This window comes from Melospiza melodia, chromosome 8 (genome assembly GCF_035770615.1).
Source record: "Melospiza melodia melodia isolate bMelMel2 chromosome 8, bMelMel2.pri, whole genome shotgun sequence".
In the NCBI taxonomy this organism is placed as follows: domain Eukaryota; kingdom Metazoa; phylum Chordata; class Aves; order Passeriformes; family Passerellidae; genus Melospiza; species Melospiza melodia.
In genome coordinates this window covers 19,419,512-19,446,699 of record NC_086201.1, presented here as the reverse complement: position 1 = coordinate 19,446,699, position 27,188 = coordinate 19,419,512, and the positions used below count along the sequence as shown (strand labels likewise).

The 27,188-nt window shown below is 42.3% G+C and overlaps 4 protein-coding genes across 14 annotated transcripts; 1 reads left to right on the top strand and 3 right to left on the bottom strand.

The window, feature by feature from the left end:
* The first annotated feature begins 256 nt into the window (after window positions 1–256).
* Window positions 257–5,477, top strand: METTL5 (methyltransferase 5, N6-adenosine). Of its 4 annotated transcripts, none has more exons than XM_063162105.1 (8): window positions 257–792; window positions 1,477–1,598; window positions 2,254–2,368; window positions 2,797–2,978; window positions 3,356–3,438; window positions 3,706–3,757; window positions 4,418–4,467; window positions 5,369–5,477. In XM_063162105.1, the coding sequence occupies exons 2-8, from the start codon at window positions 1,490–1,492 to the stop codon at window positions 5,420–5,422; spliced, it is 645 nt and encodes a 214-aa protein (XP_063018175.1). In that variant the 5' UTR covers window positions 257–792; window positions 1,477–1,489; the 3' UTR covers window positions 5,423–5,477. The 4 variants fall into 4 exon arrangements, with proteins under 4 accessions (XP_063018175.1, XP_063018173.1, XP_063018174.1 ...); XM_063162103.1 differs by having other exon boundaries at window positions 257–909; XM_063162104.1 differs by lacking the exon at window positions 257–792 and adding an exon at window positions 942–1,127.
* On the bottom strand, window positions 5,140–27,181 carry SSB (small RNA binding exonuclease protection factor La). 5 transcript variants are annotated; one of them, XM_063162095.1, is made up of 13 exons: window positions 13,948–14,014; window positions 13,211–13,270; window positions 10,722–10,796; window positions 9,091–9,194; window positions 8,749–8,923; window positions 8,491–8,598; window positions 8,314–8,414; window positions 8,048–8,119; window positions 7,924–7,966; window positions 7,179–7,319; window positions 6,636–6,819; window positions 6,331–6,462; window positions 5,140–5,591 (listed from the first exon to the last, which is right to left on the bottom strand). In XM_063162095.1, exons 3-13 carry the CDS (start codon window positions 10,785–10,787, stop codon window positions 5,494–5,496), a joined length of 1,224 nt encoding a protein of 407 aa, XP_063018165.1. In that variant the 5' UTR covers window positions 10,788–10,796; window positions 13,211–13,270; window positions 13,948–14,014; the 3' UTR covers window positions 5,140–5,493. The 5 variants fall into 5 exon arrangements, with proteins under 5 accessions (XP_063018165.1, XP_063018164.1, XP_063018161.1 ...); XM_063162094.1 differs by lacking the exons at window positions 13,211–13,270; window positions 13,948–14,014 and adding an exon at window positions 27,065–27,181; XM_063162091.1 differs by lacking the exons at window positions 13,211–13,270; window positions 13,948–14,014 and adding an exon at window positions 15,007–15,120.
* Window positions 15,003–20,802, bottom strand: KLHL23 (kelch like family member 23). Of its 2 annotated transcripts, XM_063162090.1 has the most exons (4): window positions 19,580–20,802; window positions 17,828–17,980; window positions 17,069–17,323; window positions 15,003–15,139 (listed from the first exon to the last, which is right to left on the bottom strand). In XM_063162090.1, exons 1-4 carry the CDS (start codon window positions 20,790–20,792, stop codon window positions 15,111–15,113), a joined length of 1,650 nt encoding a protein of 549 aa, XP_063018160.1. In that variant the 5' UTR covers window positions 20,793–20,802; the 3' UTR covers window positions 15,003–15,110. The 2 variants fall into 2 exon arrangements, with proteins under 2 accessions (XP_063018160.1, XP_063018159.1); XM_063162089.1 differs by lacking the exon at window positions 15,003–15,139 and having other exon boundaries at window positions 15,147–17,323.
* PHOSPHO2 (phosphatase, orphan 2) lies at window positions 24,861–27,179 on the bottom strand. Of its 3 annotated transcripts, none has more exons than XM_063162101.1 (2): window positions 27,065–27,179; window positions 24,861–26,172 (listed from the first exon to the last, which is right to left on the bottom strand). In XM_063162101.1, exon 2 carries the CDS (start codon window positions 26,168–26,170, stop codon window positions 25,445–25,447), a length of 726 nt encoding a protein of 241 aa, XP_063018171.1. In that variant the 5' UTR covers window positions 26,171–26,172; window positions 27,065–27,179; the 3' UTR covers window positions 24,861–25,444. The 3 variants fall into 3 exon arrangements, with proteins under 3 accessions (XP_063018171.1, XP_063018170.1, XP_063018169.1); XM_063162100.1 differs by lacking the exon at window positions 27,065–27,179 and adding an exon at window positions 26,471–26,671 and having other exon boundaries at window positions 24,861–26,127; XM_063162099.1 differs by lacking the exon at window positions 27,065–27,179 and adding an exon at window positions 26,471–26,670.
* Window positions 27,182–27,188: the final 7 nt, after the last annotated feature.

The window sequence follows — 27,188 nt, the reverse complement described above, 5'->3', positions numbered from 1 at the left end:
GGCGCCCTGCCCGCCGCCCGCGCCCCCCTCCCGACACCGCCTCTCCCCTCCCCTGACACCACCCTCCTCTTCCTCCGCCCCTGCCCTCCCGCCGCCCTCCCAGCGCGCAGGTGCGCGCCCCGCGCCGCCGCCGCACGAAATGTCGCCGCCCGCCGGCCCGAAACTTCACGTTCCTGGGGTCCCGGCAGCCGCGAGAGCGTGGACGGTACACCTGGGCCGGCCGGCGGCCCCGACGGCAGCGGAGCTCGTTTGTTACCGAGCCGTGCCTGCAGCGAAGCGGCTGCCGTGAGACGCCCCGCTGCCGCCCGTGTATCTGGCCACAGGGGTCCCGCCGGGCTCAGGTGGTGGCGGCTTTGAGGGCAGGAGCGACTGCGGGGAATGTGGGAGGCACCTCTGAGGCTTCGGGCCGGCTGTTCTGCGCTCGCTGCCATCAAGCGGCCCCGCTGGGGGAGCAGAGCAGCGCCGGGCTCCGGTGGCAGCACCGCACCCCAGGGTGGCCGCAGAGCCGCGCCCCGAGGTACCAGCGTGCGGCTGCCTGCGCCCTGCGACCAGGAGAGAACGCATGTGGATGCGAGTTATCGTGTTTCGCACACCGATCGGCGGCTTTAAACCCTGATAAATAGATTTTCAACTGTGCAATGGAAAGTCTCATACGAAAAGATCTATTCCTAAATGACAGTAACCTTCTACCCGACAGCTACGGGCCTCAAGGCAGCTGCCTCGCTTCTGGCTTTGCCTGCGTTTCCTACGGCTGTCCGTCTGCCGGCGGCTTGTGTCGCGCTGCGGTTCCAAGTGAATGTTACTCCTCTCCACGACCGCTTTTCCCAGCGCGCCGGCAAAATTCCAGTTCCTTGTTCTGTCCCTAAGGGCACTCAGGAGCGGGACCACCGAGAAACCCCGCTCTGCCAGGTGTGTCCCCGGCGCTTTCACAGGCACCGCTCAGCGGTGACACGTAAGGCTGCAATAAAATGTCTCGTGTAATAAACGAGACCAAAGCTCGCACTTGTTAGCGCCACACGGGGAAGCTCCCTGGCGGTTCATTCCCGCAGGTGCCCGTCAGCCGGGAAGGGGCGGGGCGGCGCGTCGGAAGTCGGAAGTGCGCGAGGGAGCGGCCCGGCCGAGCTGCGGTGAGCGGGCCCGGTACCGAGCGGGGACGGCGCTGGGCGGGAGCGGACGGGGCAGGGGGCGGCGGTCGCTGGGGCCCAGCTCCTGCCCCGCCTAGGGCTGGGCGGCGGGAGGGCCGGGCGGCAGAAGCGGAGCCCGGGGCCTGAACTCCGGGAGCCGGTGAGGAGCGGGGCTGCCGCCGTCCGGGCATTCCCCATCATCGGTGCGCCACCAGCTGCGCCCCGGGAAACGGCGGCGTCAAAACACCCAGGAGATGCTGAAGAGCACCAGGGGATTTTATGTATGAAATAATTTAAGATCATACGTGGTTTATTTATATTGTTGTAACTGCTTACGCGTTATTTTCTTTAGTAAAACCATAAACATGAAGAAATTAAAGCTTAAAGAACTGGAAAGCTGTCTTCAACAAGTTGATACTTTTGAAAATCCAAAGCTACTCCTTGAACAGTATCCAACAAGACCTCATATTGCAGGTAGAGGTGACACACACCACTGTTTTCTCTTTGACTATTTCATCAACAATTTTAATTCAAAAAGTTTTTTCTGCTGCATTGTCTGAAGGCTTTACACTACACAGTAGTTAAGAAGGCATATCCAGCAGGAATGTGTATAGTAGTACTCTCGTAGTGTCTGTCTTCCTTTGAAAAATGCAACCTAAGACAATGTCCAATCCAAAAATTAAATTATTTAATCTAACAGATAATGTTGTGATTGAAGCAGTTGTAATCTGTAACTGTAGAAGCTGAAATGGAGCTATGTCATGACCCACAAAACCAGTAAAAGTATATATAGAGATGCTCATCCATACCCTTAATTATGCTCTTTTCCATATTTAATATCCTTCTATTGTTTTTCCCCAAAAAGTTTAGAGACATACTTTTCCCACAAGCAATACTCAGAGCTCTATCTCTCCACCAAAGATCCAAAGTTTGTGACTTGTCAAAATGGTTTTGACTCTTCACACATAAATGAAAAAGAGAACTACAGGCAGTGAGAACATCATTTTAACTAAAGGGCTTTTCTAATGCAAAATTAAGAGTTTTCTGAAAGCAGAAACAGCTTTTCTTGATTAATCACATACATATTTGGTATCATTGACCTGTTTTGTTTGGGTTTTCTTTTCCCCAGCATGTATGCTTTATACGATTCACAATACTTATGATGATATTGAAAATAAAACAATTGCAGATTTAGGATGTGGTTGTGGCATGCTCAGCATTGGAAGTGCAATGTTAGGAGCAGGGTAAGTATTTAATATTTCTGGTTATATTTCTTTCTGGCATAGAAAAGTAGAAAGTAAGATTAAAACATAGCACTGCTGAACTTATACATTTCAGGTTTATAATCTGGTGCATGATCAGGCTAATATTTACCAAGTTTTGACTATCAATAGCCATTCATACTGTGAAAGTGATGGACAGCTGTCATTAATTTGGAAATCATTTGCTCTCCCCATAAGCATTAAATGAACGCATGAAACTTCCTTAACAAAATTTAATTTATACTTGAGAAAGGGCAAGAGAAGTATTTGCATTTTTCTCAGCACTGAATGTATTATGTATGCTTGTTATATTTCCTAGATAAACCAAGTTGTGTACACAGATCCCTAATGTAGAATTTAAACACCATTTTAGTTTGCAGTAGACTAATATGTGCCACTTTTCTTAATAGATTCTGTGTGGGCCTTGACATAGATGCAGATGCACTGGAAATATTTAATAGCAATATTGAAGACTTTGAGCTGACGAATGTCAACATGGTTCAGTGTGACATCTGTTCTCTATCTGACAGCATGTCAGATACTTTTGACACAGTTATTATGAACCCTCCGTTTGGTACCAAACATAACAAAGGTTGGTAATTGTAGAGCTCAGTTAGAAATTATCACAAACCAAACAGCAAGAGAAATGCTTTCAATGAAACAATCCCTTGTTATTAGTTTATATTGTTTATATTCTAATTTCTTAATGTTTTGTTTATCTGGAATCAGCTTCCTAAGATTAGCAACTTCAGCATTGTAACTAACAGTCACTGGGGTTTGAAATAAATACTAGGTATTTCATATCCCTATAATTTTTATTTTATTGAAAGCAATTGAGTATGTTTTAGAAATACCTTCTGTACCTTAATGTATTCAGTGCTGTTTCTCAAGTAGCTATTATTCCAGAAAAAATTAAGCAGATCTTTGCACTTCCATTTAACAATTCTAATAATTTCATTATTGTTTTAGGAATTGATATGATTTTTCTGAAAACTGCTCTACAAATGGCAAAAACAGCTGTATATTCCCTTCACAAAACTTCAACACGAGAAGTAAGTTCTTCATTTTAGTAGGGCAAGAACTAACCAGACAACAAAATATTTGGCTATATAGATGTCTATAGCTTTACTGATTTGTCAGCTACTTTGTGGGGTATGTTTGGGATAAATTACATCAAATAACTGCAGTCTCACATACATCAAGATAGTTATGTGATCTAATGCTTTGGCTTGAAAATCAAAAGCACAGGAGACTTATTAAGTACAGAGGGGTAGATGTTTATAAAACAGATAATTTTAAAAGCTCATTTTTACTTGTAGCACATTCAAAAGAAAGCAGCAGAATGGGAAGTGAAGATGGAAGTCTTAGCAGGTAATATTTATTTTTAACAGGAAAAAACCCCAGTATCTTTTGGTTTTGTACATTATCTCTAACACTATCAGCCAGTCATAACAGCCCAAGATAAATTCAAATGTGATTTAACACAGAAATGACACGGGTCTTTCTCTTTTTAGCAGACTTTTAAAATGTTTTTTTTAAATTTTTTGCTACCTGGCTAGAATACAAGCAGGCACTTAATAAAGCTCTGAGAAATACATATTCTGTGCAGAATTAGGTTTGTTCCTGGACTAGATTTTGTTTTCAAGCAGAAGTTACCTCTTCCTGCTTCAAAGTGCATGTTGCTGAAAAAGACAAGTGAAACACAGGTCGGTTCTCACACACAAAAAAAGCATCCTGTCCTTAGCCACCTAAATATTTTTGCCAATTAAGTATCTTCCAAGTTCTTCTGATAACCAGATGTAGTCATAAAACTTGAGATATGAAGTTGTACAAGTGCTTGAAACACAACTGCCATCCACTTAACTGTCTGATATGGACAGCTTCAATGTTTAGTCATGATGAAGTGCAGAGATAAAACAGGTATGACAGGCCACAACAGATGCAGACATTAGAAACAGAAGCACATGGCTGTAGGGCCTAAGTGACTGATTATCATCCTAGTCTAACATGTATTCTTTATACTGTTCACAGAACTTAGGTTTGACTTACCAGCATCATACAAGTTCCATAAGAAGAAATCAGTAAGTATAAAACCTAACATAACTTAGAAAATGCTGAGATAAATAAATTCTCCTTAATGAGATTTAAGTTTTAGGGCCATATGTACTGGATAAAGAATGGTCACAGCATTCAGTCACATCCTTGCTGTTACTCCATTTGGTAGCTGAACAGGGAAAAGCATCATGATAATGCCAAAGCTGTACACAAAGCTTAAAGCAACACTGCAATTAGATGTGAAGCTAAGGGCAGCCTCCTTGACTCAACTCCGAATAGCTCTCAGCTCAATCCTGTCTGCAGCTCAGACTGGAGTGGGTGCAGTGCTGAAGGCCACAGTAACAAGGATGTTACAGCAGTAGCATTGTTTCAGAGCCAGCCTGGGGGCAGCAGGAGGAACTCATGCTCACTAGGAAAAGATACAGTCCTGATCCACAGTATGGCAGCCTCAGCCCACAGCAAGGTCCTGGCTACTGAATGCTGGCCTGGAAGCCATGCATCCCCATCCCTTACCATGAGGAAAGTAGAGAGGAGAGCGAGCAATAGTTGGAACACTGTTTAGTATGTTGAGCAGCAAAGAACAGAAGCTTTAATCAGCTGCTGACTATACTCTTGGTGACTTGAACTTCAAATTATTTAAGTCTTTGCTACTTCACAGTTGAAACATTATACTATATTAACCAGGCTTCAGTAGAAAGCAGTTTTAAGTTCTGAATTTATTGCCAGCTGCTATTAAACATAACCACAAGATTACAAAGTCCAAAACCTTTTACATTTGAATGAGATGCCAGAAAAACTGAGAAGATTTGACAGTATAAACAAAACTATAAATAGAAAAGTTGTCCAGGGTTTTATGTTAGCAGTAAGCATGCTTCTTAAACAAAAAAAGCTGTAACCCAATAAAATGAAACTTTTCTCTAATTGTAGGTTGACATTGAAGTGGATTTCATAAGATTTTCTGCCAAAAAAGTCCTGAACTGAGGCATGTATTTAAAATCTATTGAAAATGGAACAATAAAACCACTAATTTTTTAAATTCTTTTATTTGACTATTAGTGATTGCCATCTCCATTTTCTGTTTTCAGTTGTTTTGGTGCAGGTTCTTCCTTTTCTGTTTCCTCTAGTGGTCTCTTCTTGGGACTTGCTGGTTCTGCAAGATTGAATATGTAGTCATTCAGAGTAAAGGAAAGCTTTGCCTGAAATCTGAAAAAAACCCAACTCTTCCCACCATGTAAGTTTGAGTCCCAGTTATCTACAGCCACAGCTACACTAGAGGGTTTGCTTATTACTGTCAGTAAAGCTTTTAGATGTTCTAAAATGCCCCATTTGAAGAGCTTCACCCCTGTCTAACTCCACAGCAGGAGGGCAGGTAAGCAAATGAAGGAATAGAATCTACCAGGAGTAGGGTTCACTGGGTTTTAGTTAAGCAGGTCCATATGTAATGAACAGGAGTATATAGTACCTGCTTTGCTAAAACCCAGCTCCTCCTCTGCTCCAAGCTAAATACTGACAGGCTGAGCTAGTAAATCTTCTCCTATCTTTAAAGGAAAAAAAAAGCACCACTCAAAGAGACTGAGTCTGTCCAGTTGTGTAATGCTGCTGACAATCACCATGCTTCAATGCATGGTTGTTTTACACAACCATGCAGTACAGCCTTACCTATATACTACTATATAGATAATTATTATCTATATAGTAATTGTCTTAATATGCTTTTTGGACAGTTGTGAAAGCAATTGAGCACAAGACTCTTAAGGCAGATACTGCAAGGAGGGCAGCAATGCCACAAAGCAGAGCCAAATGTGAAACACAAGTACATGGAACTGTACGTGGAGCTACTTTCTGTAAAAGTACTGAGTAAGCTGCATCAAGTGCACAGAATGACATACCTGTTTTAGTATCATTTTCACCATCTTCTTCATCATTCTCAAACTTTATTTTCTTGCCCTGAAACTGTATTTTTCCTTTTTGTGCACCCTGAGGTATCTTTCCCCCTCTTCCTTTTCCTTTAATTTTGCGCCCTGTGGAGACGTAAGATCGGGAACTTTGTATCATTTGTCTCTTAACTGGCCAGCTGCAGAGATTGCTTTACAGTTAAGATCAGTCTGTAGTATATATTGACTACTTAAGAGTGAATTTCATCCACCAATTCTAGGACATTATAAAGGCTTAAATTAATAAGAGGAAGGAGAACCTTTTGTTTTCTGTTTCAGCAATTCCTGCTGATCTTCCAAGATTTTTTTCAGAGCTTCTTTCTCTGCATCTCCTTCTAGCACTTCCCATGAAACATCCTTGTTCCGGAGCTGCAAGTTTCCATTATGTGCTGCTTTGGCTTTTTCCAGAGCTTCTTTGGCAATATCCTTAAATAGGATAATTCCCTTTAAAAGAAGAGTGGTATTTTCATTTTAATCTTACTGCAGAAACATTCAGCTAGAATGATGAACAATATATCCTGTTGAGTGCCTCAGCAAATTCATTACTTTTGTATGATTGTATAACATGACCAGACTGAAGCAAAGCCCTCAGACCGTGCTAATGAACATTCTTAGTTTTGACCTTCTCAACTAACAAGGCTGGAGCCTTTATCTGTTCTTCTGAAAGAAGGGAAAAATTAAATTCTCTAAATATTCTGCAATTTCACAAGACAATAACTTACTCGATAACATAAAAGAACAAACAATCATCCATTTTCAAACTTCAATACTAAAATCTTAAGTCCTTGTGTAAGATTACTGACCTCCTTTGCACCTCTGACAAAGTGTATCCACTTGATTTCTCCGTGACCAGAAAATACTTCATGGAGGTCTTCTCTGCACGTTTGGTCATCTAGATCACCAGAAAACTTCAAAAGACATCCTGTCTTTTCTTCCAGAGATTTCTAAATTCAATTAAAAACCCCCACATTATCATTGAAGAGTCAAGTTTGAATATCTATATTCCCCCCTCAATCCTATTAAACATACTAGTGATAAACAAGCAGTTGAAGTTACAGTAATTCAAGCATTTTTCCTACATAACCTAGTCCTGCTGATGTCTAAGTCTTGTACAGTGTGTGTCCCCCCTTTGAGTTTTTTTTGCTTACTGTGATACAATTACATGGAACTTAGGACTCCTTTCCCATATTAATCACACTCTTTAAATTTTACAAAACAGCTTTCTAAAGGCTGATAGGTTGGAAATTTGTATAATACTGATGAAATCCTTAATGGATCCTTTAAATACCATAGAAGAACCATCATCTCAATGGTGCATTCAGGAACATTCTGAACAGGCAAACATGTCTAATATCATAAATTCAGAACATGAGCCTTTAAACAAAATTAGTCTATTGAAAATAATATTAAAACAGCATGACAAAACTCTCTTACTGTAAGTTAGTTGGAAAAGCTGAAGTTACTTTCTAGAAAGTGTTCTGTATTACATTTTAAACAGAATATTCCATGTTAGCTTTATAAAATGTAGGTGATTTAAGAAACCCATACCATTTCAGCATCTGCTGCTTGTTTCTGCTTTTCTTCTTTTTCCCTGCAAAAAAGTTAAATTAGTTATGAGTCAGTTCAAGCACGGTCAGGCAAGCAAGACACACTTTGATTGGCAGTGACTCACTGTTTAGCTCTTGCTTTTGCTTCTACTTTGTTTTGTTTCCTTTCTTCATTCTTCTTTGTACAATACTCCTCCCTTCAACAGAATATAGGTTAATTTTAAATGCTGTTATAATAGATGAAATTATTTTTCCAAGCTGAGATGCTGTCTCAGTCTCCAAAAGGTACAGCTATTGATGCCATGAAAAATTCACTTTTCAGGCCAAGCCTGGTTCTTGTTAAATCCACCCCTGACCACTGTTAGTTCATATATCAGTTAAGTGGACTTACTTGAAAAGTACAATCAGCTCTGTGTCTTTGTACTTTTGATTTGGTATCTCTGTGAACTTCTTAGCAGATTCAACACTATCAAACACTGCAAATATTGAGCCCTGTTAAGTGATAAGAGATCTTGTTAGAGTAACTGAGGGAGGGATCCGTGCCCCAGGGCTAAATGCTCATCATTACCTTAAACGTTCTCTGCAATGTTCTCCTCATTTGAATATTTTCAACTGGACCTTTATCCTCAAGCCATTCTTTGATATCATCAAGAGTAGCATCTAGTGGAAAGCCTTTCTGCAAGATAGCAATGAGCTTCAATTATATGCCACAAAGTGACTCTTAAAAACTACAACCTCTATAGTACGAGTTAATTCAAGCTTTATCTCAGATAGTTATCAGTTAAAGACATGCAGGGCAGCATAAAGTAAAGAAAAATTTACTTACAACGTATACAGATCTGTTTTTAATTGCAGCCTTATACTGGTCATTTAATTCAGGAAGGGGTTTATTTGGAGATCTTCTGATTTTAGTTTTGTCTTCATTTATTTCCATTAAACCAGTCTTGGATTTTCTCAGTGCTTCTACAATAACACCAAAATCTTTTGAAAGGCGACTTAACCTATTGAGTAAGCAGACAGAGGTTATTACAAATACACAGGCAAAACTGAAGCCAGATGTTAAAAAAGAGATGGGAAAAGTAAATGCACATCAGGAACACTTGGCCCCAAATAGAGATAGGTAGCTGAAAGTTAATATTTTATCCACATTACTTGTACTTTGCTTTACCTGTTGAATTTGATCATTACTTCTAAAGGTACCCAGCCATCATCTAGTTTGATCTGTTCCTTTAGAAACTTGTCTCTTGGTAGATTGTGATTGCCAAAATAGTACTGCAAAAAGGAAGGGGGAAGAAGAGGAAAGAGAGATGTGTCTTTAAATTTTCAGTCTTAAAATCTCATTTTCATCTAACAGCTTACTGCAGTAGATTGAGACATACGAAAATTAATTAATCTGAACAATTGGGAATTCTGAAATTATTACTTCCTGCTCTAATGTGATACTTTGTAAAAAGTTAGCTGCAATGTGTAAGCTGTAAAAATAAAATCACCAGAAACCAACCCCACAAAAACCCAAACAAACCAACCCCACACCAAAACAGTTCTTCATCCAATTGCATTAATGAGGCAAAAAGAGATTGCAGTTTTGTTTAGGAAAGGAGCAAAGCTTTTTCTGTTAACATGATAAGCATTTATCACCCTGATCAAGCTTAGCAGAGTCAAAAGTCAAATGTGTCACCAGTAGATCCAGGTTGTACTCATTTAAGGAGTACATATGCAAGAATATGGTATGTGAACACTGAAAAATCATACACACAGACTGGAATTTCTAGGTCTCATTCGAGAAAACACTGTAAGATAAAGAAATCATTATTTAATTTTTAATTTTAATTATTATGTTCTTATTTCGATCTTGTCCGGCATGGGAAGACAATTCACTTCAAGACAGACAAGTTAATCAGATTCTTTTCCCTGCAGTCACCTAGCAAAGCTCAAATACTTGAAACCATAAGGTAAGCTGGAATATTTTCATCAATATCATGGTGCTTTGAAAAGTCAGTGCAAGTTTTACAACACTTCCTCTTCCTCTAGTACATCTCAAACTCACATTACCAAAAGTCTAGTCTTGTCAACTATTTATATATAACAAACCAACAAAATGTAGAGGCTGAGGAAACTCCACATTTTGTTTGTTTGCTATATATGAATAATGGCTCCATATGGTAATGGGCATTCACGTGCAGCTATGTTTTTGTCCTTCAGGAAAGTGGCTTTGTTTTACATGCCATTTAAAGCAATGGGCTCAGGTTTTCTGTTGTAGGGTAACCCTGCAAGCCTCTAAAGAAAAAAGAATTAATCCAAAGTAGGCATATAAGTTTAGCTGTAATTTGTAGCAATAAATTACAAAGAAGTAAATCATAATAGCAAGTTATGCGATGTGCTACTATTTTGACCAGCATAGATTCCCAAGGAGGAGGATTTTTTCCCCACAAAAATTGAGGCACATAGAATTAAAATGCACTCTCCTCCTATTTGCACATGTAGAATAACCCCAGCAAACATGGTAGTAAATTCTTTAATGATTCACTTGCTATACCACCTAAAATGCTAGCAAATTAAACCTTTTGTTTTGAAATGGTGTTCTTACAAGCAACTCTAGAGAAGTATAGCTTCCAACTTAAATTACAATTATGACTATCCTAAAGTATTAAATACCTATTACAGAGTTGTGACATTGTTTAAAGAGCTGAAGACTTGAGTCTAATTCCCAATAAAGTTAGCTTCCAGTTAGCCAAGTCCCTGCCAATGAATGCCCCCAAAACACCTTGGTCCAGATCCCAAACTATAAACTGAACTCACCTCAATTTGCTGACAGATTTTGCTTTCCAAGATAGACATATTTTCACCATTTCCATTTTCAGCCATTTTCACCAGCTGTTTTGAAGAGAATACAGAGCAAAAGCACTAAGTTTTGAATAGTATTTTCTACAGACTTACATTCATGTAGCATTGCATTTCACTGCAGCCCATCTAAATAAGGTAACAGCCAAGTTCGTTAGCCATAGTTATGTCTGTGAAGCAACTACTAACATGACTGCAGAACTCCAAGAGGAAATTATGAAACACCTGGGGAAAAAATCCCCTCCCTTTTGTTGTTAGGGCAGCATTTGGCATTCAGCAGTCAAGATAAAATTTAGGAAATGCTGGCACTTCTCAGCCTTATTTGTTACATACCTTTTTCTAGGCACAGATTCTCAGTTTAAAACAACAAAACTGAGAGCCAACAACATTTGTTTTTTAAGTCAAATCCAACCTCTCATCACTAGGCAAAACAATCAATAACAAAAATGTTCAATTCCTACATATGTATAATGAGAAAGTGTTTCTGAAGTTTCTGCCTCCTGATTAATCTTTGGAAAGTTCACAGAACTTACTGGAGGGCAGAATGAAAATATCTGCATTTACTGACACAGCCTAAAGATGTCTCCTTCTCTCCCTTACAAATGTGTCTTCACTGCAGTTCTGCTTCAACAGTGAATCAAGTATCTTTATAACATAAGACATTTTAACTTGGAAGTAACTTTACTTAACTGGCAGCAAGTGTATAATCACAGTACATCAGATGCAGTCACTACAAAAGCAGCTACTGGCCAGAAAATTAACTGGGATCAAACATTTTCTATCTAGTTGCCTTTAAGATAAGGATAGAGTGTGAAGATTAATCCTTGAGAAAAAATGTAGCTTTATGAAGCTGTCAGAAATTAGACTGAATTCTGTTTTGAACTATGAAGCAGAGATTTCTTCTTTCTCCCTTTGAGCACTATCACACTTTTTAAATCCAGCTGCAGAAGTTACAGAGGTTTCCTGGTCGTATTCCCCCAGTTCATAGACCTGTGATCACAAAGGCTGCTGGCAGAGATGGTTCTGCACTCATGGCTTGCACGGTTTATGGGGAGATTTGACCATACACCTCCTGCTCTTCTGCTGCTGGCAGGGCAGTAGCATCTTTCAGAGCATCTAGATGACTGGCAACACAGAAGCAGGGAAAACTCCCCCGAGGTGCCCTTGTTACAGGAAACGATGTTCTTCAGGAGAATGCCCCGTTGGCAGCCTCATCTTCTTATTTTAGTAGTTTAATTCCCCACTAACTGTTCAGCCTGCTGCAGTGTGCAGTATTGTCATTTCCTCCTCTTCCTGATCTCAAAGCCACATTCAAGCCTTGGAACTTGTAATTCTTGAGCACTTACAGCCTTGAAAGGTGCTGTGCCTGCACCTGTACCTATCACTGTAACACTCTTTAAAGCATTTAAAGCATGATTTCAGCAAGTGGTAGTTGCCAGCTATGCTGAGTGTGATCTATAAAGAAAGCACTTCACAAAACCCAGGCCAGAGCACCCAAGCTGAGAGTTGCAGTTATTTCAGAGATGTCCCACATGAGCCACCCTGACTAGAGGAGACAAATGCTTCACCACCATTCAGGTGCTGGTACAGTCTTAGCTTCCTCCTTGTGAGAGAAATCAGTGTTCTATTTTACATTACACCAAATTTGATCTAATTTAATGGCAACCTACAGAGCAGTCTCTGTCTGCTGTCCCAGTCTGCCTCAGCCCAGGTACCAAAACACTCAAAACCAAAAACTCAATTTCCACATAAGGCTCAGCTTCACTGTCAAGAAGAGAAAAAAAAACAAGTCTACTTCCTTAGAGTGTTTTCAAGGTTAATACAAAAAAGCATGATCCAACACAAGACTTAGGACAAGTCCTTTAGAATAAGTCTTACACATGGAAAAGTTTTTTCAAAAAGCATCCTTTCAGCAGCAAGTAACAAACGTAGTAGCGTTAGTAAGGAAGACTAAGAAAGACTCAAACTTGCCATGCATGGAATTCAGTTCAGTGATTGAGCTCTAACCTATTTAGAACAAAAGTAGAAGCAGACTTCTAATTTAAGAGAAATTCTAGCCTTTGCACATGCACATGCTCACTTCAGACTCTCTAGCTCAGTCATTTGGCACAAGACAACTTCCAGATCAATAGTTTTCAGTTGCTGTGCAGCAGTGAAGACTGATAAAAAGCTCCAATGAACAGCAATCACGGTCTGAAGTGCATGCAAAATCCTACAAAACATTTTAAGGGCTTTCTTAATAAACTATACTGACTTGTTCCTTCCATATGCCAAAAGTCTGTATCAGAACCCATGAAACATTAAAAAAACAGGTTAAAATAAAGCAAGTAGTCATTAGGTTTAAATTATAAACAATTACAGTCAACCCCCGTAACTGGAACAATTAGATCCCACACTGTATTAGCTAGATCATGCCACAAGAACTCCCAAGTAGATTTTCCTCTTACCAGACATATATTTTCTAGTTCAAGACAAAGTTTAGTTGCGGGCTGGTTATTTTACCATTACTGTAATAGAGTGAAAGGCTTTGTTTTAAAAAGAAAGCTTTCCCGTTAAGTTAACATGGACCTGTACTCATATTGTTCCTCCTTCAGGAATCCCTGCATAAGAGGTCTGAGAGTGGTTTTTATCTAAGGGTAATTACAGCCACACATTTTCACAGATGGTAATTTTAACAATTTTTTTTTTTTTAGTAGAATCAGTGCAATGTAAGAAAAAAATTCTTAGAATTCTTTAAGTAATTGAAATGTCGTTCCCTGAACTGTGCCAGGAGAGCAGCAGTTTGCTGTTGACACTTCGACATGCCTGCAGCGGACAGCCGGACAGCCTGGGGCGCCGTGGCCCAGCCTCCCGCCCAGCGGACACCTCTCCCTCAGGCCGGGCCCGGCTCCCCGCGGCGGGAGCGCTGCCGCCGGCTCCGCTTTCCCGGCAGAGCCCGGGCCCCGCAGCGCGCACCGAGTCCCGCGGGAAGCGCTGCTGGCGGGAAGCGACCGCGGGAGCGGCGGCACGGCCGGGCCGACACGGCACGTGCTCCCCTGCTCCGGGAACCCTCCCTGCCTCCCTCCCGGCCCGGCCGCCGCGCCCCGCCGCCAGCCCTGCCCCGGCAGGACCGGGCCCGGCGCGGCACGGCCGAGCAGCGGCAGCGGCGCCGCCCGGGAGCCGCCGGGAGCGGCCCCACACGAACCTGCGCGCTCGGGCCCCGCTCCGCCGCTCCAGAGACCGCGAGTCGGCGCCGCGCAGCCCAGCAGCCCCCGCGGCCGCCCGCCCCTCACGCGCGCGCCACTTCCGGGGCGGGGCGGGGCGGGGAGGGGGCGGAAGCGCGCGCGTCCGTGAGGGCCGGGCGCGCGGGGATCGCGCTCACCCGGTCACCCTTTCTGTCACCGCTTCTGCGCGCTGGGAACAAAACTGACAGCTTGAATTTGTACTGTAGTGGTATATTCACATTTAATAGGTATTGCAAACATTCACTTAAACACTACAGATGTACTGTGGGCATCTATAGTACTACAAACAAGGGAATTGCAGAAGTGAAAATTTTAAGCAATAGTATTGACTTTACATTTGATCTGACTTCCACATTACTTAATTTTCTAGTTTATAGGTGAAACAGTAAAACAGTAAAACTGTCTACCACAGTACAGGTCAATAGCACAATAATTCAGTGTTTACATTCAACTATTTGTAAAAACATATTCCACAGATGGCTAAGAGATTCCTTGTAGGCTGCTGACCAGGGGTCAGAATCCTGTTCCTCCTGCTGAGTTCATGTTCCTGCCTGTGCCTCAGACCTGATTGCAACACATCTACTTGGGATGTGCTACATGAGTTAACTTAAAAGGGCATGGTAGGTTACTGTGAAAAATAGCACCAGTTGAAATTTAACCATTAGTTCAAACTTACTCTTCTCTCCATTTACTCTAATGCATTGAAAATCTCTGAGAAATCAGGTTTCAACTGAAGTACTAAGCAGCAATTTCTTTGACTTTTATTTATGCCAGACTAACAAATTCTTTCCTGACAGGGCAGAACAAAAGGCTTTTTCTCCACTTTGCACTTAACACTGAGGCCAAAAAGCAACATTTGCTTGCCTGCAGGTTGTCCAGGGGCACAAAGCAGAGTCCAGCTTCCTGTGCCTGTGCCCCAGCCCTGGAATCCCCAGCACTATCTTTCACCAACATCAAGCACCTGGTTTGCAAGCAGTTGGCAAGTGGATGCTGAGGGGTTTAGTTTTGTTATTCCTCACCTTGTTCTCAGATCCTTTCACTGACTCACGACTGCTGGTGACAGGATACAGACCAGAATGAACCTCAAGGCCAGCCACAAGCAGCTGTTCTATGTTTGTGTTTTTCAACAAACATGAAGCTTCATAATCTGCACTGAAAAATTACATAAACACATTGAGTTCAATGTGGTTTCATTCAATTCAAAGATCACCTTCATATCCTTGTGATGTTGTCCTTTCAATCTCCACCTGCCCTTGAGCAATTGTCAGCTGTGGAGATTTCCAGGAGAAACAAACTCAATTTATCTCTTGCTCACCTGCTTGGCCCACGCATTTCAAACAGCCTCGAAGTTCAATTCTCTACCCCTCTTTAGAGTCTTTAAACAAGTTATGTGGAATCCCTGAATAGATCTCAGTGAGATGGGTAACAAAGCAAAACACTGAACAGACACACAAGCTTCTGAAATAGTGAGGCAACATATGAAAATATCAAAAAAAGAACTGTACATATACACCACAGAACTTCACATCAAAGCCAGAACTGAGTGCCACCTGCTACAAACAGTCAAATGCAAGTCAGAAATAGCATAAAAATGCGAAAGAATTTTTAAAAAGCTGAAAATGCTTATGATCAAGCAATGCTTATTAATAAATGCTTATTATCAACTCAGAGCTTACTGCTTGGAAAAGTCCTTTATTTGTATGTGAGAAATCCAATAAAACCTAAATTTCTTTTTAGATGGCAGTGCTGGTGTGGGAAGTTCCCACCACACCCTACGGCAGCCCTGTATTGTCCCTGCCTCTCACACCAATGTCTAACAGCTCTTTCTGCAGTCATTTTATAAACTGGACTGGGGGATCCGTGCTAAAAGAGCCTTCCCTATTCCCCAAAGCATTTCTTCATTTGGATCACCATTGTCAGGCCACAGAGTGTAATCTGTTTGTCTGTAAGTCACTTTACAAAAATCCACTTTCTACACAGATTTGAAGATCTCATATTAAGTTTTGAGATAAATAATAAATAAATCAATCCTATAGATCATATTTTTTCTTCATTCATAACATACTTTAACAAGTTTTTTTAGTTGTTACCTTTGATCAAGTCACTGTTTAGGAAAGATCAAATGGCATTAAACAAAATAGAGAAGTTTGAATCTCAGGCGGATGTTAACTTTCCAGTCTCTCTCATTTTCTCCTTCCATTCCACGCAGACACACATTTGAATTGATATTAAAAAAGAGTTAGCACATTAAGGCCTTTCTCTGAACAGCCCTCCCCCCCAGAAACACCCAAACTACAAATACCTGTGCATCAGCCAAAGATCCCATTGCAAAGCCTTGCAGAGTCTTTTTTCCTTTCTCATTGGCAATGTCGAAGAGAGTGTGAGAACAGCAAAGAGGAATGCCATTTTACTTCTCCTTCAGCAAAACTAGTGCATGCTTTTGGCCCATGCTCTGGGGCTACTACCAACATTTCTTCTCTCATTCCTAGCCTAAGCTTGTCTTTGCTCTGGCACTTGAAGGTAGAGTTAGAGGCATCCTGTAAATGCCCATTTCTGAATCTGATAGCCTAGTTATCCCAGTGACATTGCTCTGCATATACCCTACACTTGGCTTGTGTCAATGATCCATTTCTACAGCTACCCTCAGAATACAAAGATTTCATCTTAAGGCCAGTAGTCCTTAGAACCGATTTTGTTTGGCTTTACTCATCTTAGCACCAAGTCATAGTTTCATCCAGTGATTAGCAAAAACAAATCAATTTTTCACAGTAGTTCCTATGTTGCTGTACAAAGTATTAGACCAATTTGAGAACTTCCATGACAAAGAATGATTGGACTGAAAAATATATGGAAATCTTGTTATCACATTTATGTTTCTGCGCTGTTTAAAATGAGAACAAATTATATCTAGTTATTACCAATGTGCACTAAGTGATTGTATTAGACAACCCCTGATGAGGTAATCAGTGCTGATATGAATACTGCATCTGCTGTTTTCTGTAACAGCAAGATGCAATTGCAGTGCTTACACGTTATACACACAGACACAGCCGTGTGACCGCATAGCACTGGGAAGATTACCTACTGCTTCCCATTTGTTCCGTTCAGGGTCGTACTTCTCAATGCTCTGCAGGTATGTTCCTTTTGAATAGGAATATCCTCCTGTTACATAGATGCATCCGTTCATGACCACCGTGCCACACTCCATCCTTCTCTCCATCATGTGAGCCATCTGCTTCCACTCATTTTGCTCTGGGTCATAGCAGTCAGTGATTGTGGTCTGTCCACCCACAAAATAGATCTTGTTTTGTAACGTAATTGAACACAATCCATATTCTTCGGAAAGAAAGGAATACAGTACAATTCAGCATGACAACATTAAATTAAACTGCAAGTACATGACAAACATTGGGCACCACTGAGGGCAGCTGAATGTTCTCATTGAGCTTAGGAGACACCTCAGGATTTTCTGCTAGATTACAGCACCAGTACTCAGTGAAATTTGCTTTAAAATCTTAGTTACCAGATGTAGAACACAGAGAAAACCCTTTTAAAATTAGTATAAATAGTTTTTGCCAAATGTCAATGAATAGTTAGGTTTTACAGAAAGTTATATTATTTAACAGAATGTGGACATTCGGTATTTATATAGTGATTTCTATAGAACAGACACTTGAAGAAGGTCTTCCTTTCCACTTTCAGAGTTTGGAAACAGCCCTTGCTGCCCTACAGGCATTTCTTTTTAAATTAGGAATATGCCAAAAACCCCTAACTGGGCTTAAGGACTCCCAGGTACAAATAATCAAATCAAGCTCTATTTTTGTTAGAGAAATTATTTACCTGGATGTGGACTTGTGGTGACTATGCTCCACTCATTGCTACCTGAATGGTATCTCTGGATTTTATCGTAGGTGCAGCTTCCCCTGTACCCATAGTGACCTCCAGCAACATAGATGACTTCATGCAGGACACAGGCCGTGGCATTTCCAACTCCTGTTCACAGTGTGAAAGTCAAACATGCATTCAGACTGCACACAATAACCATGGCCTCTTCCATCCATAACTCCATTTCAAATTATTTGTTAATATTTATTAACAGTAGATGCTTGCAAGTATTTAACTGAATGTGAATAAAACAGATTTATGAAGATATCAGCAAAAGTCAAGAATGACTAAATAAAATTGCAGTAACCAACATATATTGCACATAATACAACCACCCAATAGTTCCCTGGATTTTTAGACAGTAAGTAAAGTCACACTGTCTCACTGATTTTGGAATAGGCAATTAGTTTCACTGTTTCACTAAGTTAGAGTTGTTAGATGGCAAGAGCAAAGACAGTGGGAGTTGAGATTCTTCAGTGTCTCAGGGTATCTTTTCTGATGCTTCTGGTCGCTCTCATGGTATTACTAGTTAAGCTATTGTATATACAAGGACACAAACAGAACGCAGCCATTCTAACACTGTCTCTAGGACAACAACATGAAATAAAGCAAAGGGGGGTCTGAGCATCTTAGTTTCACAATTATAAAAACTGGCAAAACAACTGCATAGAATATGTAACTCATAGGATTAGCATAGCATTTCTACTTTCAAAGGAAATAAAAATACTAGCAATGTCTGAGGAAAACATACAAACAATGGAGAAAGCTGTAAAGGCCTGCTTTTTTTTCTTTTACATATACACCCAAAAATGCTCTTGAAAAATATTATGTTGCATTAACTTACAGTAAATTTTTATATCTAATTATAAATATTTGCATTCATTTATAAAAATGTATGATAAAATGTTTAACTGTAGTATTGTTGTTACTGTTACAAAATAATCACAGAATAGTCTGAGTTGGAAGGGACCCAGAAAGATCAGCAAATCCAACTTTTAAGTGAATGGCACATACAGGGATCAACCCAGTCACCCTGGCATTATTTAGCACCAGGCTCAGACCAACTGAGCTCATCTCAGAGTCAATACCCTTTGGTTAGGCTGTGATTCATATATTTTTAGTAGATCACTACTTGGTTGCTAGAAACAGGTATTAGTGCTTTTCATTATCCTCATACTAAAGATTAAACAAAGGATCCTGAACAGATGATACACAGAAATAGGAGGGAACTCCATGCAAGAAGTTTTAAATTATGACACCTTTATAAATGACTGCATGGAAAATCATATGTAAAAGTAATACAGCCCCTTTATTGGAGCTTGCTCTTTGATTGTGTACTGAATGGACGACCCGGGTTTCTGAGGTAAACCCTGAAATCACACCACAAGATTGGGCTCTTATCCTGGGTAGTTTTCTGATTTCTTTCTAGTTTGAACAGAAATTTTACTCATGAAAAAGGCAAAATTAAACTGAGACTGCCACTTACTTTTCTACCTGCTGTTCTATGGCACAGCCCAATATAGCATTTGGATGGTTATGGTTATTTGGCTAGTGAAGACCTGAACCAAAGCCCACCAACATTAACAGAAAATTCCCATGGATTTCTCTAGATTTTGCATCAAATCCTAAATGTTTCCATGGCACTTAAAAATGGCAACTACAAAAGAATTAACACTGGAGGCAGACCCTATACAAAAGTTTACCTACCTTTGATCATGTTTGCAATGGGAAGCCATTTCTGTATTAAAGGATCATAAAACTCAGCTTCTTGGACTGGAGCTCCCTTTCGGTACCCTCCCAGTGCATAAACGCAGCCACTCACGGACACGGCGCAGTGGTAATACCTGGCATCGAGCATGGGGCAGCCTTCTGTCCACTCATCTCTCTCGCTGTTATATATCCACACGGTGTCAAGAGCTTCAATGCTCTCTGTTCTGTAACCTCCTGTCACATATATGTCTGGTCCCAAACTGGTGACCCCATAGCTCTCTCTGGTGTGATCTGGCATCTCTGTTCCCTGGACCCATGCATCGGTTAAAGGATCCCAAACATGCACTTCTGATAAGGGATGCCAATAATATCCTCCAATTACATACATGGCTGCTGTGGATCTTCTGGAAAGACCTTTGGGATTGAGGTTCAGGGCATTATATATGAGTGACCTTATCTTACTGTCATTGAGTCGGCATTTTTTTCGCAGGCTTAGAGCTGACCTCAAATACGCATTATCTAAGTCTAATTTGATGCAGCTCAGCACTTCACAGATGTCTTCAATTCTTCCTTCCACGTTGTGTGTCACCCACTTAATGACAGCTTCAATGGCTGCCTCTTCTTTCTGAACATTGAGATTCTCCCTGGAGAGAATATAAGAGAGCTTCTCCTTGTCAATGTCCAGAAACTCCTCCTGCTTCCACACTTCTTCAAACTGCCATAACAAAATCCTTCTGGACTCTTTCTCCAGCTCCGAGCAATCATGATATTCGGCAAAGGAGTGCATCCCAATGCAGTTGTCAGTATCTAAGTGCCTTACCAGAAACTGCTCACAGGCTTTCTTTACTGACAAGAACTGGAGCAGGTCTGCAGCCTGGAGTAGGCTTTGGACATTTCTCTTTGTTATCTGGATCTGTGATGTGTATGCATAATTCACGAGAGCTTCCAGTACTGCATGGCTGAGCCCGGGAAGGCTGATCTGGTTTTTGGATTTTTCTTTCATATCGGCTGTGAACATGGCTTTAAAATAACTGCTGCAGGCTGCCAGGGCAGCTCTGTGGCAGTGGAAGATGACCCCCGAGGCGCACTGCAGGGTGATGTCGGTGAACAGCCCGTCCAGGTAAAACGCCCGGAACGCCTCCAAGAAGCCGGCGGGGTGCGCGGAGTCCCTGTAGAGGTACGCGTACTCCTCCTGCCCGGCCGCGGCCATCGCCGCGCCCGCAGCTCCCGCCGCTTTGTCCGCGCAGCCCGGCCGCCCTCCGGCTGCGGACCCGCCCGGCACACGGGGGCTCCCAGCCCGCGGCGGCCCCTGACCGTCTTTGGAAGCGCCGCTGCCGGAGGGAGCAGCGGGGCCGCGGCCGCAGCTCCTATTTTGGTGTCCCGGCCGGCCCCCCCCGCCCCGCCAGGCACCCCTCAGCCAGGCCGGCGCGCCCCGGCGCCCAGCCCGGCCCCCGCTCGCCTCGGAAAGGTCCGGCCCGAGCCGCTGCCGCCGCCGTCCCGGCGCTCCCCACCCCGGGCAGGGGTTAAAGGCTGTCAGCAGTGGTGACAGAAGGCCCGGCCGTGTTAGGGACAGGAGCAGATGCCTGGGGAGCGTCACCAGCTCGGTGTCACTCAGCCACACAACAAAGCGAGGGGCCTCGGCCGCCGCTGTCAGCGCCCTAAAGCCGCCTCTCGCAGGGCGCCCCGCGCTCCCAGGGCGCTTGGAGGAGGGATACTGGGAAGAGCAGCAAGCTCCGAGGGCTCCCCCATTACCGGAGAGCAGCCACAGCTCTCCCCAAACTCCTGAATCTGGCAGGGTGAAAAGGACAGTAACAAATTATGCCCACAAACAGATTCCAACTATAAGTAAATTTTTCAGGAAGAAGGCTGTATTGGCTTTTAAAACTCCTGAAAATGTGATTCACAATTTAAGAAGGTTTGGTTTTGTTTTTTTTTTCTGCTAGCTACACATTTTCTTTATTTGAAACACAGCATCCTCTGGGTTCAAGCAGCTGTGGGCTCTCCATCTGTAGCAGGGTTCAGATTCTTTGCACCCAGCAGCCAGGCTCTCCGTGCCCTACCAGAGCAGGGAGATTGAAAGAACTGCCAGTAATTTCTTCAACCAAAAGGAGGCGAATATTATTATTAGCTAAGTGCCAGTAATACCCAAAAGGAGAAATTTTGATAGTTCCCACTCAACACAGATGAAAAAGCATCATATTTTTCTTTTATTTATTGGTGGTATTTCTGCCACAAAGCCGAAGTATGAACTAAGGAAATCCAGACAGGAAAGTGTAAATGGTTGTACTCCTCTGCCATCCTTCCTCCCATGCTAGCCCTGCACCAGGATTCAAAGGGTCAGTAATATGAGATAAAATGATCCAAACAAACAAAAAAACCCACAAAACCAAAATTTCCCCATACCCACACACATCTATGCCTTCCTTTTTTTCAACCCCTCTGGATGCATTGTTAGCTCAGAGAACTGGAGTTTGTAGTGTAACCTAGTAATTACAACAGCTCCGCTGTCTGACATGGGCCTGTCCCTCAGCTACATTACTCCATTTCTTTAGCCAGAAAATTCTCTTGTGGAGCCTCAAGTCTTTATACATCCCCATGCCAACAGCTTTGTTTTGGTTGCATTTTCCATTTCATCGCTTCCTATGGACAAGCAGGAACTTCTTTGGAGTCTTGGCTATTGCACTAGCACACAATACTAAGGCTAAGTACTCACACAGTCATGGTGTATGACAGCACACCTACTAGCATACAGAACCTTCCCCATAGAGATATGACTTTTGTTAGGCTTTTCTTTTCATAACATTTTTCCCTAAGTCATCTCCCTCCCAGAGAGCAAGTCAGAAGGTCAGCAACACTTAGTACTGAGTACTGAACATGCATCCCCCTTCAAGGAGCTTTTCCCTTTCTTTTGGCTGGGCTCCCAGCTTCACTCTTTGGAGATACTCATCTCCCCTCCATTGTAACCAAACATGGAAAATTTTGGTAATTGTGGTGCTTCAGAAAAATCCTCACTTCTTTTAAGTGGGGAAAAAAACCCCCAAACAAGACCTGATTAATAGCTTAATGGTCTGCCTACTGAAATTGAAAAATTTCTTCTGTCTCCAACATGCACTTTGTCTGGCAAATATCATCAGCTCTACCCTCTACTTGAAGTGATTATAACATAATTCCTAATATCTCATGTACTCTGCTTAATCTACTCTCAACTCCTGCTTCAGCGCTTTAATCAAAGCCACAGAAAAATCCTTTTTTGAGGATGAAAAACAATTTCTCACCCAATATCTCACTCTCACAGCAAATTACAAGGTAGGTCCCTTAAGGCTAAAACAATAGTGTAAGTGGAAGAAAAAGCTGAGTAATCACTGATATACTACTTTTTGTTTGTTCTTAAGCAAGCTGTAACCAAGATCTGTGGACAAACTGAAAGCAAGCTATTCCATAACTAAGTTCTGAAAAACACAGACGAGACCAGCACAGAATTTGGAACACTCAGCAGCACATCTAGAATTAAGGAAACACACAACTATCCTGGTTTTGGCTGGGATAGAGTTAATTTCCTTCTTAGTCGCTGGTTAGTGCTGTTTTGGATATACCATGGCAATCATGTTGATAACACTCTGTTGTTTTGGTTGTTGCTAAGTGGTGCTTACCCACAGTCAAGGACTTTTCAGTTTCCCATGCCCTGTCAGCGAGAAGCTGCACGAGGAGCTGGGGGAGCATGGCCAGGAGAGCTGGCCTGGCCAGGCCAAAGGGATATTCCAGAGCATGGAGGGCACTCCCAGCACAGAAACTGGGGGAGTCAGCTGGGAGGGGCCCATCAGTGCTCAGGGGTGGGCTGGGCATCCATCACAGGGTGGGGAGCAGTGTATTATACAACACTTGTTTCTCCTGGACTTCATTCCTTTCTCTCTCCTTTTCATTACAATTATAGTGATTCAGTACTACTATATTTTATTTTGTTTCAATTATTAAATTGTTCTCATCTCAACTCATGAGGTCTAATTTTTTTCCCCAATTCTCCTCCTCACACAGTGAGGGATTGGAGTGCACAAGCTGCTCTATTTAGTTGCCAGCTGGAGTCAAACAATGGTAACAACTTAAAAGCCCAAGTAATACATGAAATTGCCTTTTGCAACAACCATTACCATTCTTCTGTATGACCTGAAAACCAGACAACTTAAACCTGCCACAGCCTGAGACCCACCAGTCCTTAGATGTCTTTGTGCCCTTGAGTAAAACAATAGGCCAAGATCCCAAATATGAACATCTCAGACACTTACCAAATATCCATCTCTAAAGCCAGGCTCCTGAGAACTGAAGTATATTACTTTGGACATCTTAGGCAACAGAGTGTTCAAAGCAACCTTCTACAATACAGTAAAATAGGTGATGCAAGGAAAGAAGTGCACAAGGGAAATTTATGTAAACCAGCAGCCTGAAAACAGGCAAGACCACTCAAAAATCTTCAATTAAGGAAAAAGAAGGTAGTGACATCATGAAATGTTGATAAGAAAATGAGAATAACATTGCACAGAAAACAAAAGAAGACAGATATAGCAACTGCAGGCTGCTGAGCTACTCCTCAGACATCTGCAACCGAGGTACTGTGAAAGTCGGCCTAATCTCTCAGTTATTAAAGCACTTAAGCTAAATATGACCTCAGTTTAATAACAGACTACATCAGCATTTTGAACCTTTTCTGAGATATAAGAATAAAAACATTTGGCAGGAAAACACATTATTTAAGTTTAATGAGACTTACTTTTAGTATCTTTATATGCACCAACACTTGGGGCTCATCTCACTGTCAGTGGTAAAGAGAAAGACTGCATGGTCACAAACAATTCTTTAGAACTACTTAGACAGAACAATCTGTTTAAAAGTTAAAATGGATATTAATACTTCCTTCAAGACTGTAAGAGATTGTGCTACAGATAGAAATGAGAATGAATAGGTAAAATCAGTGTATACTGTATATGTATGTTCCATTCTGTGAGCCTGTGCACTGCAGCACCAACCAAGGAGGAAAAAAGGTTCTGGCTGACCCCGAGCTGCCAGCGTGGAAGATCAAAGCAGTGCCAGCTCTGTACAGAGGCAGCAGCACTGTCAGGGCAGTAGGCACAATGGGAGAAAGACTTTTCTTTAAACAAAACAGCAACATCCTTACAGCTTTCCAGAGGAAAAAGGGTCTGACCAGCCAAAGGCTGACACCTACACTTGTGTCTACTCTCTCCAGGCCTGATGAAACACAGACCAGCAGAATCCATGACACAGATTAGTTGTGTTGCATTTGTCAGTGACAGCAACTTTTATTGTCTTTACAATACAAGATAATACAAAGTATTAAAAAGTAATTTTGTTTGGTAAAATAATTGATTGAAAATATAAATGCATCTTTGGATTAAACAAGATTACAAGCAAATAATTTGCCATGAGATCAGAGAAGTATAAAAGCCAACAGCTCTAGAACCATGCTCCTGGCACCTAATGTTTTCTAATAAAGAATTTAATTATTTTCAACAGGAATCCTACTCCTTCACCTAAGGGTGTGGGATTGCAAGTATATATCAGCTATGTATTTGTAAAGGGTTGGAGGGGAGGGAATAGCCAAAAACTAATGACAAGTCCTGTCCCAACACCCCTTCTCCACTTATATTGGAATCTGTACTGTGTTAGAAGGCCTTTTTTACTGCACTTTCCCATTATCATCAGGATTGAACATAAACAGTTTTATGTTGTGGTTAAAAACCCCTAACTTCAGATAATAGTCCAATTATACAATTTTGAGCTTTTATACACATGTTGTTTTTCTCTCCCAATAAGCTAAAATGTAATTGCATCAGTTTCCTTTTATCATTTGAATCATTCCTTTATAAGTGATTTCAGGTAAGACATAATGTCGATTGCAGATGACCAAACCAGAACAGAACATTGTACAGGACTGAGACTTTGGGCCAGTTGAGAAATCCTTTTCTCCAAGGTATACCCCTGCCTGGGCATAGCAATATCATTCTTCTTCAAAAACATTACTGGACATAAGTCATTCCCACCGTCACCTATATAAATAATTTGTGTATAACTCACTCCTCGCTCCAACTGTTTATCTAGAAATTCTTTTAAAACTGTCCTTTTGCAAAGGTTTTTAGGGCACTTTGTACAATGGTGAGCATGGAAGTGCTGTACAGTAAGATAGCCAGTACTGCTGAATGCTGCAGGGTTTGTAAACACTTCATCAAACACTTTATGGAAGTCAGCAGCTTTCAAAATCCAGTCAATAAATACTGTATTAGAATCCGAGACAATTATACAATCAAACAACTCCTTGTTCTCGCCAATAAATCCCAGAAGATCTATCATTCCTGCAGTGAAAGGAATTGTTGTCATAGTTCTTTTCATCTCATCTTCTTTGACACCATTGTCTCCCAGGTAGACAAAGACTCTACCCATATATTCTGTCCAATGTCCCGGCTGGTAGGAGTTTCTTAATCCATTAGGAAGTTTTCTTTCAGGAGCACATTTCACAATCCAGGTGTCACTATTTTCATCTATGATTGTATGGTCAAAATCAAAAACCAACAGAAATTTCATAGCTGTGAGAAAATAAGTTTCCAAAACAAACAAAAAAGAAAATTACTTATATAAACAGAAAGACTATATTTCTACCTGACCTTGTGCTTAGAAGAGAAAAATTCTGGAAGAAAATATCTGAACAAAATAAACTATTTATGGTCACTACCGTGATGGGAAGTTGTGCTGTAGCTGAAAATGCAATTTGTAAATGCCACAGTTCAGTGCCCAGCTTCTGTTTAAAACAGTAATTGTGACAGTATCTAACTCATACTTACTACCACTTGCTAACACAGCACCAATCTTCCTGTACTGACATACCATCAGTTTGAGCAGACACTAATTTCTCCATCAGCAATCGCCAAAGCAACCGAACAGCCATTCTCCTGGCAAAACGCCTCAATAAGTGTTTCAAAAGGAAGCGATCACCGTCCGTTGGAACAGACGGAACCTGTTCGAGCCTTCAACGCGGCCGCGCTAAATCAAGGCAGCCAGCGGAACGAAACGCGGCCGTCAGTGGAGCGGAACGCGCCGGCGCCGCCCCGGGCACTCGGCAGAGCGGCCTGGCCGGGGCCGCAGCCGCGGGAGCAGCGCTCGGTGCCGCGGCCCGGCCCGTGAGGGGAACGGGCCCCGCCCCGCGCGCCGTCACGTGACCGCGCGCTGCCGGTCGCCCGGCAACGGCGCCGCGGCCCGGGAGGATGGCGGCGGCAGCGGCGGGGCGGCGGCGGCGGCGCGGCGCCCGTGAGTGGGACTGCCCCGCGGGCAGCGGGACCCGGCGGGAGGGCAGGGCCGAGCCCGCGGCCGCACGGCTCCGGGAGCCTGCAGGGGTGCCCAGCGGGACTTCCCCAAAGCTCCCCCGGCTGCAGACGGCAAGAGGGGCTGTTCCTCCCTAGGAACGCAGTGGAGAGAACTGACCTGAACGCAGCGCAGGTCCAGTAACCTCCAGGGGCAGCGGCTGGGGAAGAACGAGGGGCTGGCAGAGTCCTGCCTGCAGGGTGCATCGGTGCGCCTTTACTTCTGCTGAGGCTGTCTCCACCTA